General features: G+C 38.8%; 1 protein-coding gene across 4 annotated transcripts in view; it reads right to left on the bottom strand.

Annotated features, from left to right (window-relative positions):
- The window catches only part of TUBGCP3 (tubulin gamma complex component 3), a 68,290-nt gene that overhangs the window by 30,585 nt on the left and 21,308 nt on the right, over positions 1 to 16,397 (bottom strand). For all 4 annotated transcript variants that reach the window (XM_064503865.1, XM_064503868.1, XM_064503866.1 and 1 more), the window contains 3 exons: positions 9,456 to 9,628; positions 6,878 to 6,996; positions 2,401 to 2,526 (listed from right to left, as the gene is read on the bottom strand). In XM_064503865.1, the coding sequence (XP_064359935.1) occupies positions 2,401 to 2,526; positions 6,878 to 6,996; positions 9,456 to 9,628 (418 nt within the window). The remainder of the gene's footprint in view (positions 1 to 2,400; positions 2,527 to 6,877; positions 6,997 to 9,455; positions 9,629 to 16,397) is intronic.

Here is a 16,397-nt window from a genome sequence, read left to right as displayed (position 1 = left end):
TTTTGTAAAGAATTTCCCTAAGGCCCTTCCTCTCAACCACTTTCAAAGCCACCACAGTCAAAGCAATTTGGAAAAAAAAAGCTCACAAAAAGAAAACCCAAGAGCTTAAAGTAAGATATTTATTAATTATGGCATGTACAAGGAAAAAATCATGACTATAAGCACAAGAAGAAAAAAATCCTTTTTCCTGTTAAGGGTTCTACCTTCAGGAGTGACTTTCTGTCTAAGTAAAAAAAAAGTCATTAATCTTGCCATTATATCCTTTAAAAGGAAACAGAAGTGTTTCTTCCTTCAATTTGACTTTATGTGTAAGAAAGAGTAATACAAATGTATGAAATTCATTCTATTCCAGAGGAGACTGAGGGGCAAAAAGAAATCCTGTCATCTGTAACCCCAGTTTCCATTTCTTCTCACTTGCTTCTTCAGTACAGTTTTGAGCCTACTAAAGTAGTGCTTGTCAAGGGCAGATGAGATCCAAAACATTCAAAGGCACTATACATCAACACAAAATGTGAAAAAAATATTAATGACTGCAGCAGTCAGAAGGATTTAGGATCTAACTGGCCATCAACTTCTCCAAGAAACTTCAGAAGTTAAAATTTGCACTCGGTGCCAATTCCTTCATCACAGACAACAGTTTGAGAAACAAAAATCTGTAATGGAAAACTGGACATTATCCTAGAATTCTGATTTGGTATACAGTAAGAGAGAATTTAGAAAGGAAACAGAATGCTTGTTCAAGAGAAAAGAGGAAAATTCCCACTACCTCAACTGGATTTTTTTTTTTAAATCAGGAAACTGTCAAGGCAAGTTGTATTTCATTGCTGATTATTCTTTTTACTTCCTGAGGACAGAGTAAAGCTTAGACACTAAGCAGCAAAGGTGGAACACTATAATGTTAAAGTGCAGTATATTGGTATATCTCTACTTCTAATAATTGTCAATACCTGACACCTTGCCTGATAAAAAAGTCAGCAGCACCACGTAAGAGAGATGACAGACTTAATATCCTACATGTGGTGTACACAAGGGGGAATAGCATTCTTTGAAAACAGTAAACAAAAACTTTAGAATGCACAATTCTTGTCCTAAATTCTTAATGCCAAATTTGCAGCACCTGAAATTGTCAGCTATAAAAGCAATGAAGAGCAATGGTGCATACTTTTTTGCCCAAATATTGAAAACAAGAGTAGAATATATGTTTTTATTTGTACAGTTATGCCCTAGAAATACAATTAGACTTGTCTTAAGGGAAATTAACAGAGCTATGCAGATTCAGCTAACTACCTGCAAAACCTTCTGCTCAGGATCTGAAAAATGCACTTGATAGCTAAGTTACTGCACACGTAAAATTCACTGAAGAATTAAAGTTCTCCCCCTTGCTGTAAACTTGAAGATTAAAGCCAGAGATAGTAAAAATAAGCATAAGCATGAAGTTACTAGATAAAGAATAAGAAACTTCACCCAAATATGAGGGTCTGAAGAAAATACATATAGAGTGACACTAGTATATAAAACATGGAATTCAGTATTAGATCACTAGAAAAATAATTATTTATATGTAACTAAAAAGGTTACTTAGAATAAGAGAAAGAAGGGAACAGAATAAAACATTAGAAAAGTTGAAAGCACTGCAGTGTCTCTACTGACCTCTTAAGAAAAATTAGATTGAAGGGAGAAGCACTTCAATTTCTTTGCAGATTAGGTAGGATGTTATGGCTAGAGGCAAGGACAACAACATTTCTGTCGACTCAGAAGGGATAATATCCAGTTTTACAGAGGGAGCAAGTGAGAGGAAACAAGAATGCCTTAGCAGTAAATGTGGTTTTAGGTATTACAGCAGCTGTGAAGTTACTGTAGACTACAAATCGTGATGATGGAACCTATAAAAACAAAGATTGACATTCTTTTGATGTTGTATTCAAAAAAAGGGCAGCAGACAACTGGGTATTTGCATTTCATACAAGTTAGTGCAGTATTAACATATGAACATCAACATCAGATGACAAGCAGGAGTGTCTCCTACACAGTTCATTCTAACAGCTGAAGTGGTGATTAATTACCTCAGCAATGCCACCATTTCATTTAAGCAATGTTTTTGTTTATGAACATGCCTAAGTGCTTCAAAAAAATGGAATCTATGCAGAAGACATTTCCAGCTATTGGTAATAGGGAACAACTTCTTCTTAGGACCAGCAAAAATAAATGCCTTTCCTTTGCCTTCAGACCTTGACTCATACTAATAGCTGCAGTCCATAAAAGGAGTAAATTAGAAGATGAATGATCCAAGCTATGAATTCTCCAAGTCTACCCATCATTCCAGTGCTGCATTTTCCCTGGTAGTTCCTAAGGAGAACAAGACCAAATATTGCAGCAAAATCAACTTTTTAGCCAACTTACCTGACCCACAAGTCCGAACGCACGATCCAAACTCCTCTGGTCCGTATATTTTCTTATTTTATTATGTAGCCATCCCAACTCTGCAAGTCTACTTGTAGTATCTCTGAGAGATTTAGATAAGCTTACCTACAAAGTTAACAGAAACAACAATTCATAAGTCTGAGTCAAATCTACCATGCTGATCCTTGTTTCTCCACCAAGCCTTTGTTTCTCATAAAACAAGCCAGTTCAGGAAACACAATCATTTTACATTCTACAGCAAAGACGCTGCCAAAAAAGAATACAAACATGTAATCAGCATTATGCTACTAACAGCATAATGGAAAAGACAAAGATAGTCTTGGAAAGACAGTAGCAACAAATAAATTACTGGCAACTCTGATATCTTTCCTTCTGGAAATCTTGATGTATCAGTATTCACACATTCTTTTTACATTAGGCAATTTTGTCAATAACAAAAAGGTATTTAGAAAAGGAGAAGAAATCTGAAGAAATTTTATGATGTAGAATCACACTTCATCTTAGCTTGATAATAATAAGATTGAAAACTTCAGATCACTACATGAGACCATGATTGAAATTAATGAAGAAACCTAGAGAAAATTATTAGTTACTACTTACTACACGTGAAACAAACTTTTAATAGAAGAAAAATGACATCATGCCATGCTAGGTATCAGGAATCAAAACCTGGAGAATCCAAATCAAATTCCAAGTTTATGTCAGATCTACAAGTAATAGCTCTTTAGTGCTACTCAATCACAGGCACTTCTGAGCTCTTTTGGTTTCTGCTTTATTTGTACTAGACACCTCATTTCCTCTACAAGCCTGCCTTAGTCCCAACACCCTATTTCTATCTTCATCTGATTCAGCACATTTCTTCCTCTAAATTACCAACACACAAGACATTGCTTCTCCTCCTGCTCCTGCTTGAGATGTGCTTCTTCACAGTTTCATTGCATTAGCCAGAAATACGCACAACCAGGTTTTACAAATTTTATTTGACAAACAAAAGCAAAGAGCATGACTGATCCATTAGGCAAAGAGTCAGAGACTGACATTTGCCCACGGTACTTAGGCCAAGCCCATCTTTGCAGACAATTTTGTCTTGGAGAGCCAGCTGGAACAGTCCAAACCAAAGCAAGAACCTGAGCTAATGATGAAGCTAGACAGATTGCCTAAGAACTAGAGATCAAGCTCGCTCCCTAAGCTTCTTAGTTAGCAGTACAGACATATTCTCTGAGAAGAAGACCAGCTATAGAGTGGGCTAGTCACAGTAGTGTGGACTTCAATCAGTCATCACCTCTTGGTTGTAAGACTGGATTTCCATCCTTGGGCCTCTTATTTACCTATAGCTGTAAGTTCAGCTGTAAGTGCTGAACAACTTCTTTAGGTTAAATTGTAGCCTAAACAAGTATGATCATGCACAGCTAGCAACTTTGCCCACAGATTTAACCAAACATATGACAAAAGAGTTATTTTGAATTCTAAAATTAAGAGTGCTTAGCAAGCGTTAAGTACAATCACACATTCTCTGGAATCAAATGGGAACAAACAAAACTGGCTTAATGTAATTACATTTGTATCTGTTCGCCCAAATCAGAAGCTGTTAGTTTACATAGTGCTGAATATCACCAACTGGCCTAATATTAAGGTAGACATTCAAGAACATTTGGGCAAGAGTAAATAGTTTGAAAGGTTTCTTTCTGCAAAGGACTTTGTACTATGACGTATTTTACAAACTTTTGCTCAGCTGAGGTAAAACTATATGCTTCAACTATTTTTTTGTCTAGCATTGTCATGGAACTGGAGTAGGATCTTAGCCCAACTTGTTCATCAGAAAAAGTTCCAGCTGCAGGGCTACTTGGTCAAATAACTTCAGCTTCACTGGGTGCTGTAGGTCAACAGAAGTGCCAATAAGGAAAAAGGATGTGAGACAACGGACTTCACAAAAATAATTGTAGGCACCAAGTCTCAGGAAAAAGCATTATTGACCACAATTCATCTGAAAGACCCAACTCCTCCTAACTTAACACAATTAGGAATTCAAAGCAAAACAAATGAGTTTTCAAAGCAAAGGAGTTTTTCACCTCAGACTAGCCCACTTGATATGAAACATGCAGAAAAACAATGAAATGCATAGTGCCAATTTTACTAGCACTGATTACACTTTTTCCACATTTTGCTAGAAAATCTATTGCAAAAAATCAATTTCTTTGCCATATATAATCTAATTTATAGACCAAAAGTAATTAAGACAGCGCAGATGTTGAAGAATTACTAACTTTGCACATCTACAAGAGTAGAAGAAGAAATTTTTAAGAGCTCTGTTTATTAACGTAAATTACGTGGACGAAAAAACTATGCATTTCACTTTTTGCTCTTATTATAAAAATATGTCAGTCAGTTCAGTTCTCATTAAGACACTAAATCTGTTGTGCTTTTGCACATGAAATGACCCAAAATCAGTTCCCCAAAGCTCAAGGGCTATGTCATATTGTCATGGTATAAAAGAGTGTTATTTCAAGTGAACATCAGGAGCACTGACTTTCCATTTGAACAAGCACATGAAAAGCAATTAGTGAGCTGAAACCAAATTGTGAGGCAGTATCCTCTAAATATTGAATATGGAGAGGAAGCTGAAGCAAGTAGCGCCTTTTTTTTAGTTCTTTGATCAGCTCACCCAATCTCTCCTTTGGCTTTTTCACATTGCAAATACGCTTAGCATCTCTTCACCACCTTAAAAGCCGGATCTTCCCTCTCTCAGTCTTCTCGCTTATTCCTCTGTCCCCTGTTCAACACTTTCCTTCATATCCATATCAACTGGATTTGTTATTGACAACAGAAGTTGATAGTGCTCTCTTCAGCTCTATCACCAGCCTTTTCCTGGGTGATCTGTATAATCTCATCTGATCACTTACATGTTGTAACCAAGTCCATGACATCAAGTGGCTAGCATCCATCGGAATATAAATTTCCACTCATAGAATCACAGAATGGTTGAGGTTGGAGGTGACCTTTAGAGATCATCAAGTTCAATGCCCCTGCTCAAGCAGGGTCACCTAGAGCAGGCTGCCCGGGACTGTCCAGACAAATTTTGAGTATCTCCAAGGATGGAGACTCTACAACCTCCCTGGAAAACCTGTTCCAGTGCTCAGTCACCCTCACGGTAAGAAAGATTTTCCTTAGATTCAGAGAGAACTTCCTATGTTTCAGTTTGTGCCCATTGCCTCTCATCCTGTCACTGAGCACCACTGAGAAGAGTATGGCCCTCCTTTCAGATGTCTATATGCATTGATAAGACCTCTCCACAGTCTTCTCCAGGCTAAACAGTCCCAGCTCTCTCAGCCTTTTCTCATATGAGAGATGCTCCAGTCCCTTAATCGTATTAGTAGCCTTTTGCTGGACTTGCTCCAGTAGCTTTATCTCTCTCTTGTACCGCAGAGCCAACAACTGGACACTCCTGATCTTTTTCAGACAACTCAATTCCACATCCCAGTCTGTTAAATTTAATCCATGTAGAATCACCAGCAATAACAACATAGTCAAAAGCCTGCATCTCCTTCACATTCCATTCTCACACACTGGGGAGGGAAGGGGCATGATAACAAAAACCCCCAAATCAACCCATAACTCAGGAGCCTTTGTGCTAGCTTAATAGTTAGAATTCTACCGTGGTATCTAGAACATGTCAGCCTGGATACCACTGCCAGGCAGCTTGTGAAGTGCTGCAGTTTGTATCTGGGACCCAAATTACCCAATGCATTTTAAACTAATATGGTGCTCTACAATATAGACATATACAAAGACTTTCAGTCCTTGCTATGAAAGCTGTGCCCAAATCTTGCTCATAGCAGTTAAGGTAATGCTAGATAAAACAGCCAGAACCACTTCTGAGGTCCTCATTTTACTATATTCTGAATTCCTTCATTTCTGAACTTTAAATTATCCTTTCTTTGAATAGTAGACTGTGTGTGTGAGAACGTACGTGTGTGTGTGTGTGTGTGTGTGTATAGTTTGGAATTTCTGAGTCTGTTGCTGCTGGCGTTTCACTCACATACTTCTCAAATCCTGATAACCTCTTCACTCATGATACAGAATATTAGAATTCCATGTTTTTGTCTCCAGAAGTTAAACAGAGAGTAGGCAAAAGTACATACTAACTTCACCCATCTGTCTTTCCTCCTCCTAAAAAATAATGGCCATTTCATTCCACATTACTCCTGCATTTGCCTGATGACTACTTTCCTCCATCTTTCTTAAGACACAAAACAAGAAGTGGGTTTGACTGAGAACAGGAAATTGCTGAATAATAAATAACTTAGAAATAGTTGAAATTACTTTGCTGTATTTAAAAAAGGCAAGTAAAGACTTGTATCAATACTTTTAACTATAACTCTTTTGTGGCTATTTCTCCCCTACATTCCTCTCTGTTCCATCTCCATTCACAAATGAAATACAAGTCACTATACAGTACCTTTCCCTCTACTTTATAGCAGTTTTCAGAATTGCACATTTTGATGTTTTTGCCATCTATTCCCTGGAAGACGTATAAAACATCTCTTACAAGGTTTGCTTCATTTATTTCAACAGAGCCTAGAAAGAAAAAGAAAAGTATTTAGATTTGCTGATACAATTAAGTTTGATTGCAACTTGAAATAGCTATGTAGAAGCCTAGTGAAAAAAACTCAAATCTATATGTATAACCCCTAAAGAAATATTTTAAGACCTCTTCAACAAACTAACAGGAAAGCCAAGAAGAATGTCCCATGCCTGGCTCTGCTGATATCTCGGATTGTCTCAGAGCAGGTCAGATTGCATGAGAGAGGGCACCTTATATTTTAACCAACGTTGCAATCAGTTCTTCAACTTGTATCTTTCCTGAGTTAATCACCCATGCAAGTTCAGAGGCAAGCATCAGAGTAACTTTGCCTTCCTTTGACCAAACTGTTGAAACTGTTAACTAGGGCTTACAGAATAATATCTTCTACATTTAATTAGGACAAGAGAGCTAATCCAGAATGAGAGTTACTTGTTTAAAAATGTCTTGCAATGTTGTCATCACTTATACCACTGTTGAGTATGGAAAGATTATTCAAAACTAGACTGCCAGCTGCATAACAGCTACACAGCCTGGCAAACAGAAAAAGGCAAGATACTGTTTCTGAAAAAAGATATACCTGTTGATTTAGTAAAGCTTTTGCTATTGCAGCATTCAGTCTGCCTTCTGGTTCACATTTCTAACTAGAGGTAGGTTACGTTTGAGCCTTGGGATATTTATTGATTTAAAGGAAATACAGGATTGAAAAAGCTGCTGTGCAGGCCACTGCAACTATTCCTACACTTTTCTAGGCTAAATAGCATCATTTGCTTTTACAACTTAATTTAAGATATGAAGAATGAAACAATTTTAACTGTCCAGACCACTCATAAATTCAAATGCTACAACATGCTGCTTCTTTCAATTTTACTCAGGTGCTCCCAAATTTGACAGCATTCTTACTCTCACCAGTTTGACTCCACCACAGATCCACCTTTCCAGAATTAAAACAACAACAAAAAATGATGTCTTTATGATCTGTTTAAAAGTCAGATTCATCTCATAAGTCCAAGATGTACACAAGAGTGGTTAGTCCCTTTTAAGAACTCTTTCTGAAATGGTAGAAGATTGAAGTGCATTCTCCTTTAGTTGGCAGACAGTACAACAGGTATCAAGATCAAGGAAACAATGCTCCTGACTATGCAGTCTGTGTAAGTGTAACAATGAAAACTCCAATTAACAGCAAGCAGCTTTAAAAAAAGCTCTTTAACCAGTTAGAAGAATTTGATATTCACAGAAATACATTCTCTTGACAATAGCTTTTTTATATTTTGAGTACAGTTCTACTTCTACTTCATCAAGTGACCACATTTAAGAAAACTCAGTCAGTCTATACACCTTTCCACATAAGAATCAAGAGTCTAGCTGCTGGCTGACTAAGACAAGTTTGTACTGCTCTTCAATTAGTAGTACAGCAATAAGAGGTGTATATATACACACTCTTTCTCTTGCACATCAACAGTATTGCTAATTAGGTTCTAATTGTAATAGCAAATGCTGCCCTCAGGTACACCAGCACAACTCCATTTGGCCTCTAAGCTGTTGCTTTCTGTGCACTGTTGCCAGTAAAGAATCTAGCTCAATTTTAAAATATGTAGTAAGTTCTGCAGTGGCTGGCAGATGAACTGTATTTTAGCTTCTAACTATCCACACTCCTTTATGTAGGTTGTTTTAAAAGGCCACCTTTCATCTTTTTTGCCAGAGAACAACTGCACTGTAGGATGACAATATCTGTCATTAACTCTCTTATTCTCACCCACTTTTATGGTAAAAGAGCGGGATGAACCTTCCACAACAATTGCCAATTGCTAAGTTGGGCAACTTCTCCATAGTTACACTTGTGTAAATTCCAAATAGATCCTCTAGACATCACTTTCAAGTTTGCAGACACTTGATCAGAAGAAGAAATTGGTAATATTTAGTACACTAACTGCTTTAAATACCACCACCATAAACTGTGTAATAATTTAAAGAAAAAAATAATAACTTTAAGGACTCTGTATCCCAATAAGCATTTTCCAGTTTTAAAGAAAAATCACAGATAGATTAATATATTTTAGCACGTTCTATTCATTGAGCTCTCTTTCAGACTTTCTCAAAGCAGTAGCATCTTTTGATCATCAAAGGAGTGAGGATTACTCACAAACCACAATCACTTGATTCTGACATACACAGCGATAGATTCAGTCTTTTAAGAGCCAGAATACACATTATCAAACTAATAATTGCAAAAAAGAAACTAACAAACAACCAAAGAGATTGTAACCAAATACATTACTATCTTACATATTTATTTTTATACATATATTTCCTTTCTATTCTGTAGCAAAACACTCGTGAAAAATTTCAACATGCTATAAAACTATTTCAAAAACACTTAAAGTAATAGAGGATCTAGACAACAAAATGTTTTTAGATGTAGGAAGTTATGTCTAACAAATGCATCTTTGCTTACCACTTGTATCCCCTTCTCGCCTTGACCTTGACACACTGCGGGAGAGAGCATTGGGAAGGCCTTTTGAGGTAGTGCTTTGCAAGGAAGGCTGGCTTGCAGTCAGAGTCCATGCAAGACGTGACCCCAACTGCTGACGGAGGCAATCTCCAACGCCTGGAGCTTGATAGGATTGTCTAAAAGGGCAAAAGCGAAAAACATTTTTAAAAACCTTAACTCTCTAGACCCTGGTTTTGCATATGCAAACTATGAAAAGTTCCCTAAGCTTAGGTGTGTCTTTTCTAAAGGCATTAAAAAATGGTGCAGAATATACACGCAAGTTATTGGTTCATATAAGCCTATAAATTCATGTATAAAATTCTAGAAAAGAAAGGGCCAAAGAACTTGGACAAATGTGATCTCATATCAGATAAAGAGGTAATGCGCTCATACTGAACCGTGTAGATATACTCAGAAAGACTAAAAGTGAAGTCAATTGTTCCTATCTGAAATCATAAAAAATAAACAACAAATATTTAAGGTTAGTTATTCCTTGAATCTGTAGCAAAACAGAATTAAAGGAAAGTAGAAAAAGAGGAGAAAGTTCACTTTCCTACTACTCCACTCTTGACAATAGTTCGCATCAAGTGTCTGAGGATGTGATTAGGAAAGGAGTATCTAGATAAGAAGTTTTGACTTCCCTTCCTCTCAAACTTGTCAATTTAAGAGCAAACAAGTTTAGAAGTTAGCTTTCTGATTATTTCTGTATTATGATAATGAAAATAAAGCTGCAGAGATTTACAAGGGTCTTCTGACTTTTGTAGCTGACAGTGTTCCTCCCAGTAATTAAATGTAAACATCTGGAAACATTCACATATTTATAAAAATGAACTCCACAAAGATGTGAAAATACAGTTGCAGGAACATAGGGAATAAGGTTGCAACACAAATGTCAGACAACTACAGTCAAGCAATGCCTTTCCCCCTTACCCTCCTCCCCATAAAACACTGAATGGCCAGGCATCAGACTTGTATGATTCTAAGTAATGAACAGGAGCATAGCCTGCAAGGCATGAAGTGACTCTTCCATTGTGCTTAGCATTTGTAATGCCTCAGAACTGAAATTTGGCTGTCATACCTCAAGAGTGCAAGGCCAAATTTTTGCTGTTATATTTCAGGAAGAACATACAACAAAAAAATCCACACACGCTATTTGGGGGTGACACCTATAAAAAGAATTTTAGGAGGAACGATCCTCACAGAAAGATTTGATGAATTTGAGTAGCCCAAGTCCCAGACTACAGTACTAAGAAGAGAGCAGGGAAACTACTACAAAAAAGAACAGCCTGATCAGATCAGACCAAGAATTTGCCAGGAAGAGCAAAGGTTCTGCTTATATATTAAGCAAAGAGATAGACACAATGACCAGGCGGATACACCTTCCTCCACTATTTCAGGATCACAGAATGGCTGAGGATGGATGGAACCTGTGAAGGTCATCTTGTCCAATTCCCTGCTCAGGCAGGGTCACCTAAAGCAGACTGCCCAGGACCACGTCCAGTCAGGTTTTCAATGTCTCCAAAGACGGAAACTCTACAACCTCTCTAAGCAACCTGTGCCAGTGCAGTAACACCCTGCCAGTGACACTTAGATGGAGGAGGATGAAGGGGGAAAATCAAGTTCTCAGTGGTCAATGCCATCCACATCATCATTTTTGTGATCCTAATATTATCCTATAAAACAGCCATAATCCCTCTGTAAATTCAAGAACAAAAAGCGGAACAACAACAAAATAATCTACTGAATACAGAGTGTACTGTTGGTCTTCCTTGTCGCACAAGCACATTGCTGACTCATCTTCAATCTGTTGCCTAACAGGACCCCCAGGGCACTTTCGGCAAAGCGGCTTTCCAGATAGTGAGCCCTCAGGCAGGACTGATGCAAGGGGTTGCTCCTCTCCGGGTGCAGGACATGGCAATTCTCCTGGTCAAACTTCATCAGATTACTGTCGGTCCATTTCTCCAGCCTCTCAAGGTCCCTTTGAATGGCAGCACACCATCCACTCTACGAAATGCTCCTCCCTATCTCGTATCACCTGCAAAATGAGGGTGTGCCCTGCCCCATCATCTAGGTCGCTAACGAACATGCTAAAACAGTATCAGACTGGTCGCCAGCTCAATACCATGCCATTGATCACAACCCTCAGAGCTTTGCCATTCAGCCAGTTTTCAACCCACCTCACAGTCTACTCACCTAGCCCTCACTTGGTCAGCTTGTCTATGAGGATGTTATGGGAGATAGTGTCAAAAGCCTTACTAAAGTCAAGGCAAGCAACATCCACTGCCCTCATCCACCACACCAGTCAGCTCATCATAGGAGGCTATACAGATGGTTGGTTAAAAGCACAATTTCAGGTCTCAGGGGCCTGGGATTCCCAAAGGCCAGTCTTGTCAACAAAGACCAAAGTGAAGAAAGCATCGAGTTACCTCTGCCTTTTCCATATCCTTTGTCACCAGGTGCCCTGCCCCATTCAGCGGCAGACCCACGTTTTCCCTAGCCTTCCTCTTGCTGCTTATGTACCTGCAGAAGACCTCCCTGTTACTTGGACAGTGTCTCTATATTCCTCCTGTGTCACCTGTCCCTACTTCCCCCTCTTGTACATCTCCCTTTTATGTCCAAGTCTAGCTAAAAGCTCCTCCTTGCTCACACATACGGGCCTCCTGTGGCCTTTGCTTGATCCCCTGATGGTTGGCATGGAGATTGTCCAAGTTCTTGAGCTTGGAGGAGGCAACCCTTGAATATCAGCCAGCTCTCCTGGACTCCCTCTTCCCTCCAGGGCCGTATCCCATGGGATTCTTCCATGCAGCTCCCTGAACAGGCCAAAGCTTGCTCTCCAGAAGTCCAGCGCTGTGAGCCCGCTTCTTGCTTTTCTCCCCTCCTTGCAGGACCCTGAACTCCACCATGTCATGGTCACTGCAGCCAAGGCGGCCCCAACTTTCCCACCTCTGACCAGTTCTTCCTTGTCTGTAAGCAGGAGGTCCAGCAGAGCACCTCTCCTTGTCAGCTCCTTGATCACTTGAGTTGGGAAGCTGTCATCAGCGCATTCCAGAAACCTCCTGGACTGCTTGGGCCCTGCTGTGCTGTCCCTCCAGCACATATCAGGGTGATTCAAGTCCCCTGGAGGACCAGGGCCTGTGAACGTGAGGCTTCTTCCAGTTGTCTGAAGAAGGCCTCCTGTACTTTTTCCTGTCAGGCAGTCAGTAGCAGACACTTGGCAAACACAACATCACCCGCGCTGGTCTGCCCTCTAACCCCAACCCATTAACTCTCAGCTAATGCCTCCTCCATCCCTAGGGAAGGCTCCATGCATTCCAGTTGCTCTCTCACATAAAAGGCAACTCCCTCTCCTCGCCATCCTGTTCTGTCCTTTCCAAAGAGACCGTATTCCTCTATTGCAGCACTCCAGTTGTGTGAGGTATCCCACCATGACTCTATGATCCCAATGAGATTGTAGCTCTGTAACTGCACACAGACTTCTAATTCCTCCTGTCTGCTCTCCCTGCTGTGTGCGTTAAGTGTAGAGGCACTTCAGCACAGTTGCGCTGATTTCCCAGAAAAGCTACAAGAATTTCCCCCATAAGGCCATCCTATCAGCTCTTCCCCATTTGTGTGCGTACACTTACAGTGTGCCCCCTTTTGCCCTGTTTTGTCAGCTTCAAGGTCTCTCTTGTCCACATCACCCTATAGCTTTTGCTTACCAACTTCATCCACTGCTTCCTCACTTGATTGTGATGAATCCCCATCATTCATAATTTAAAGCTCTCCGTTGCTTTTCTTAGATACAACACACAAACCTAGTACTGTCAAAGTCAGCCAAGTAATTGTATCATAAAGCATAGAAATAACAGTAAAACCTACTTGTGTCAGCACTGATAATTTCCAGAATATAAACTCTAAAAGACCACCCTAAATGCACCTTTTGAAGACTTTTTTATTACAATGTAAAAGCTTTATTTTTATTTGAAAATGCATCTATTCTGATTTTGTGTGTTTGTTTCAGGACTGCCTGGGAGGAAAAAAAGAGAGAATTAAGGGAAGAAGAGATGGCTTCTTTCTCATTTTTGATTATGAAAGAAACTAATAAAATTTTCAGTAAATCAACCATGTACTAAGAATTTGGTCAAGTCATAACTAGTGAAGGACTCCATTCATTTCTGCATCCCTTAAAAAGATTTTTTTTTCCCTTTCATTACATTCTTCCGTGCCTTTCTGACATGAACCAAATTTCTTGAAAACTGATGCCCTCATAACTTTTGGATGAAGGCCATATTTCCAGACTTCTTTGTTCAAGGTTAAAACAGCTATGCAAATTAAGACTGCTGAGGTCCTCGCTTCTACAAACCTCATAACATCCTGTTCACCTTTTCAAGCTCAACTTCTTTAAACCAATGTATTTCCCAGTAGGTATTACAGAATCACTGTTGAACCACTCCCTCTCACTGACAATGAACACATTTATTTTCCCTCCATAGAACATAAACTACATGTAGTCTATCTCTGCCAGGTTTTGTAGAGCTGTGGTGATTATCCAACATGATATCCCATAGTCATGTGTTCAAAATCTGTGTGTATTCAGCTTATTTAACAAGGTCAATATTCAGGTGATCATCTTATAGCCTGCAATGGCCCACCTGTATTCATAATTGAAAAATCTGAACTATTCAGTATTTGAATTTTTCAGTTGCACATGGAGATTAATTTTGGTATGAACAGATGACTAAATCACTGCTGAACAGTAGAGTTTGTTTTCTATTTTTTAATGATTTTTTATTAATTGTTGTATAGTTTATTTCAAAAATAAAATAAATTGCTTTCTTAAAGCCCCTCTAACCAACCATCCATGGATACTAAAAAAAAAATACACTACATTTGATTCAACCTACAGTGTTTTCTTTATGGGCCCAGTGGAACATATATTTAAATGTTGACATCTCCCTTCCTTCCACACACCACCCGCCAAAGTATTTTGATCATACTATTCAGCTGCCAGGTACTGTAGTGAATCAGTGCTGTGTAAAAGTTTAGGCTGTAATTAAAGACACCAGTTTGGAAAAAGACTGACAGCCAGTGAAGGTGAAGGAACCAGAACTGCTATGACTATGGTTGTTAAAATGAACTATGTACTGTAAAGTCTGGTTTTGCACAGGTACAGAAATGGAAACATTGAAGTCTGACCACAAAGGCACCTCTCATTAGCCCAAGGGGACTGCCTTTGGAACATCTGCGGGTATTTCTTGTTCATGTTTTGCCACAACTAGATCTTCTGATAGATGATTCCCGACCCCTAAATGTCAGCAGTGTCACTAAGTCATGCAACATAGTAAAACTCTACCAGTACACCTTGATAACGGACTAGACTAGTATAAACACACCAGTTTCAGAGTCTAGAGTGTGCCTGAATCAGGGTCTCCCTTATGTGTTTATACACAAGATGTCTGACAAATTATACACTAATTTGAAATAAGCAAGCAGAAGACCTTGCAGACTTCAAACACTGATTTTAAACCTAGGATAAACCAAATCCTCTTGAGTCATCTCATTCTTTTGCATAGGTCAACTCCTCATCCTAACATCAATATATCTGTCACTCCTCTTATGAAAGAGCAGGATGGGAAAAGGGAAGTCCTTGACACAGGGTATCTTTCTGTTCTCCCAACAATTGTCCCAGTGAACATTTGTATGCTAATCAGAAGCTAGCGGCACTCCCTGCTGGAATGTGAACCATGCTTGTAAGTACAATCAGTTTTGGGTATGGTAACTCTAAAAGAAACCATGGGACCTACAATGGAAATACAGTTTTAAAAAAAAAAAAAAAAAAAAAAAAAAAAAAAAAAAAAAGTAGTCTAAGGACTTGGCTGATTTAATAGGAAGAGCAAAGCACTGGAAATCTTGGAAAAAGGTTGAATTTCTCAACCACAGCATCCCACAAAGGCAATCAATTTTGACACAACCCATACTGTACAATTTATCAGAACTCCATGGATGCTGAACATAAGCTAAACCCAGTTAAAGGATCCCTGCTGCCATTGACATAAATATGGCATATCTTTATTCTTTTTGATATAAATAGGCCATCACCCTTAAGACCTTCATAAAAGCAGTACTACTTGTTACTATAGGGTAATACCCTGCACTAGCAACAATCTCTACTAACTAAGAACTGGCAGTCTTTTGTTTACTAAATGAACATGCAAGGAAGCATCTTGTATTTGACACAGCAGTGGGATTGCCATATCATCACCACAAGACTAAGAAAAATATTTAGTTTCTCAAGGTAGAATATGACTTTCTACTCTCCTTTTGTCTTGGAAATAAGGAAGTACATGGAGTAAAAGCTTTTCCTTATGATGCAGAGGGATAGAGATTTCAACAGTCTCCAACATCTCCTTCAACAAGGTGTATGGGAGTCATTGAAAAGGGATAAGAAAAATTGGCTAGCACAGGACAACTCAGAGCTGAAATGTACAGCCTGAGGAAATTTTCCAGAATTTTTTATCTGCCTTCAATTAAAAAAAAAAAAAAAAAAAAAAAAAAAAAAAGAGAGAGAGAGAGAGGGAGAAAAGCCACACATCAATGAGACAAACCATAAAAAAAGACCAATGAAAAAAAATCGACATGCAGATGCCAGTGTCACAAAGATATATTTATATTTGTCATATAATATACACACACACCTACTCAAAAGGTATACTGGATTACAGCAAAACCCAAAGTGAAAGGCTCACTGTCTCTAGCATTAAAACTTCAAAGAAGCTTTGTCTCCTTAACATCCTCCAACACTTTCTGGTCTGTGTGTGTGCGCACACATGCATGCAAGAAGACAACAAACTACTTCTTGAATTCCCACCCTGAGGTTCAGAGATGTACCTTTCAGTTTAACGTGTTAGATCACTGCTTTAACACACA

The sequence above is a fragment of the Dromaius novaehollandiae genome, chromosome 1 (genome assembly GCF_036370855.1).
Source record: "Dromaius novaehollandiae isolate bDroNov1 chromosome 1, bDroNov1.hap1, whole genome shotgun sequence".
NCBI classification, from domain to species: Eukaryota; Metazoa; Chordata; class Aves; order Casuariiformes; family Dromaiidae; genus Dromaius; species Dromaius novaehollandiae.
This window is presented reverse-complemented; position numbering and strand designations above follow the sequence as displayed.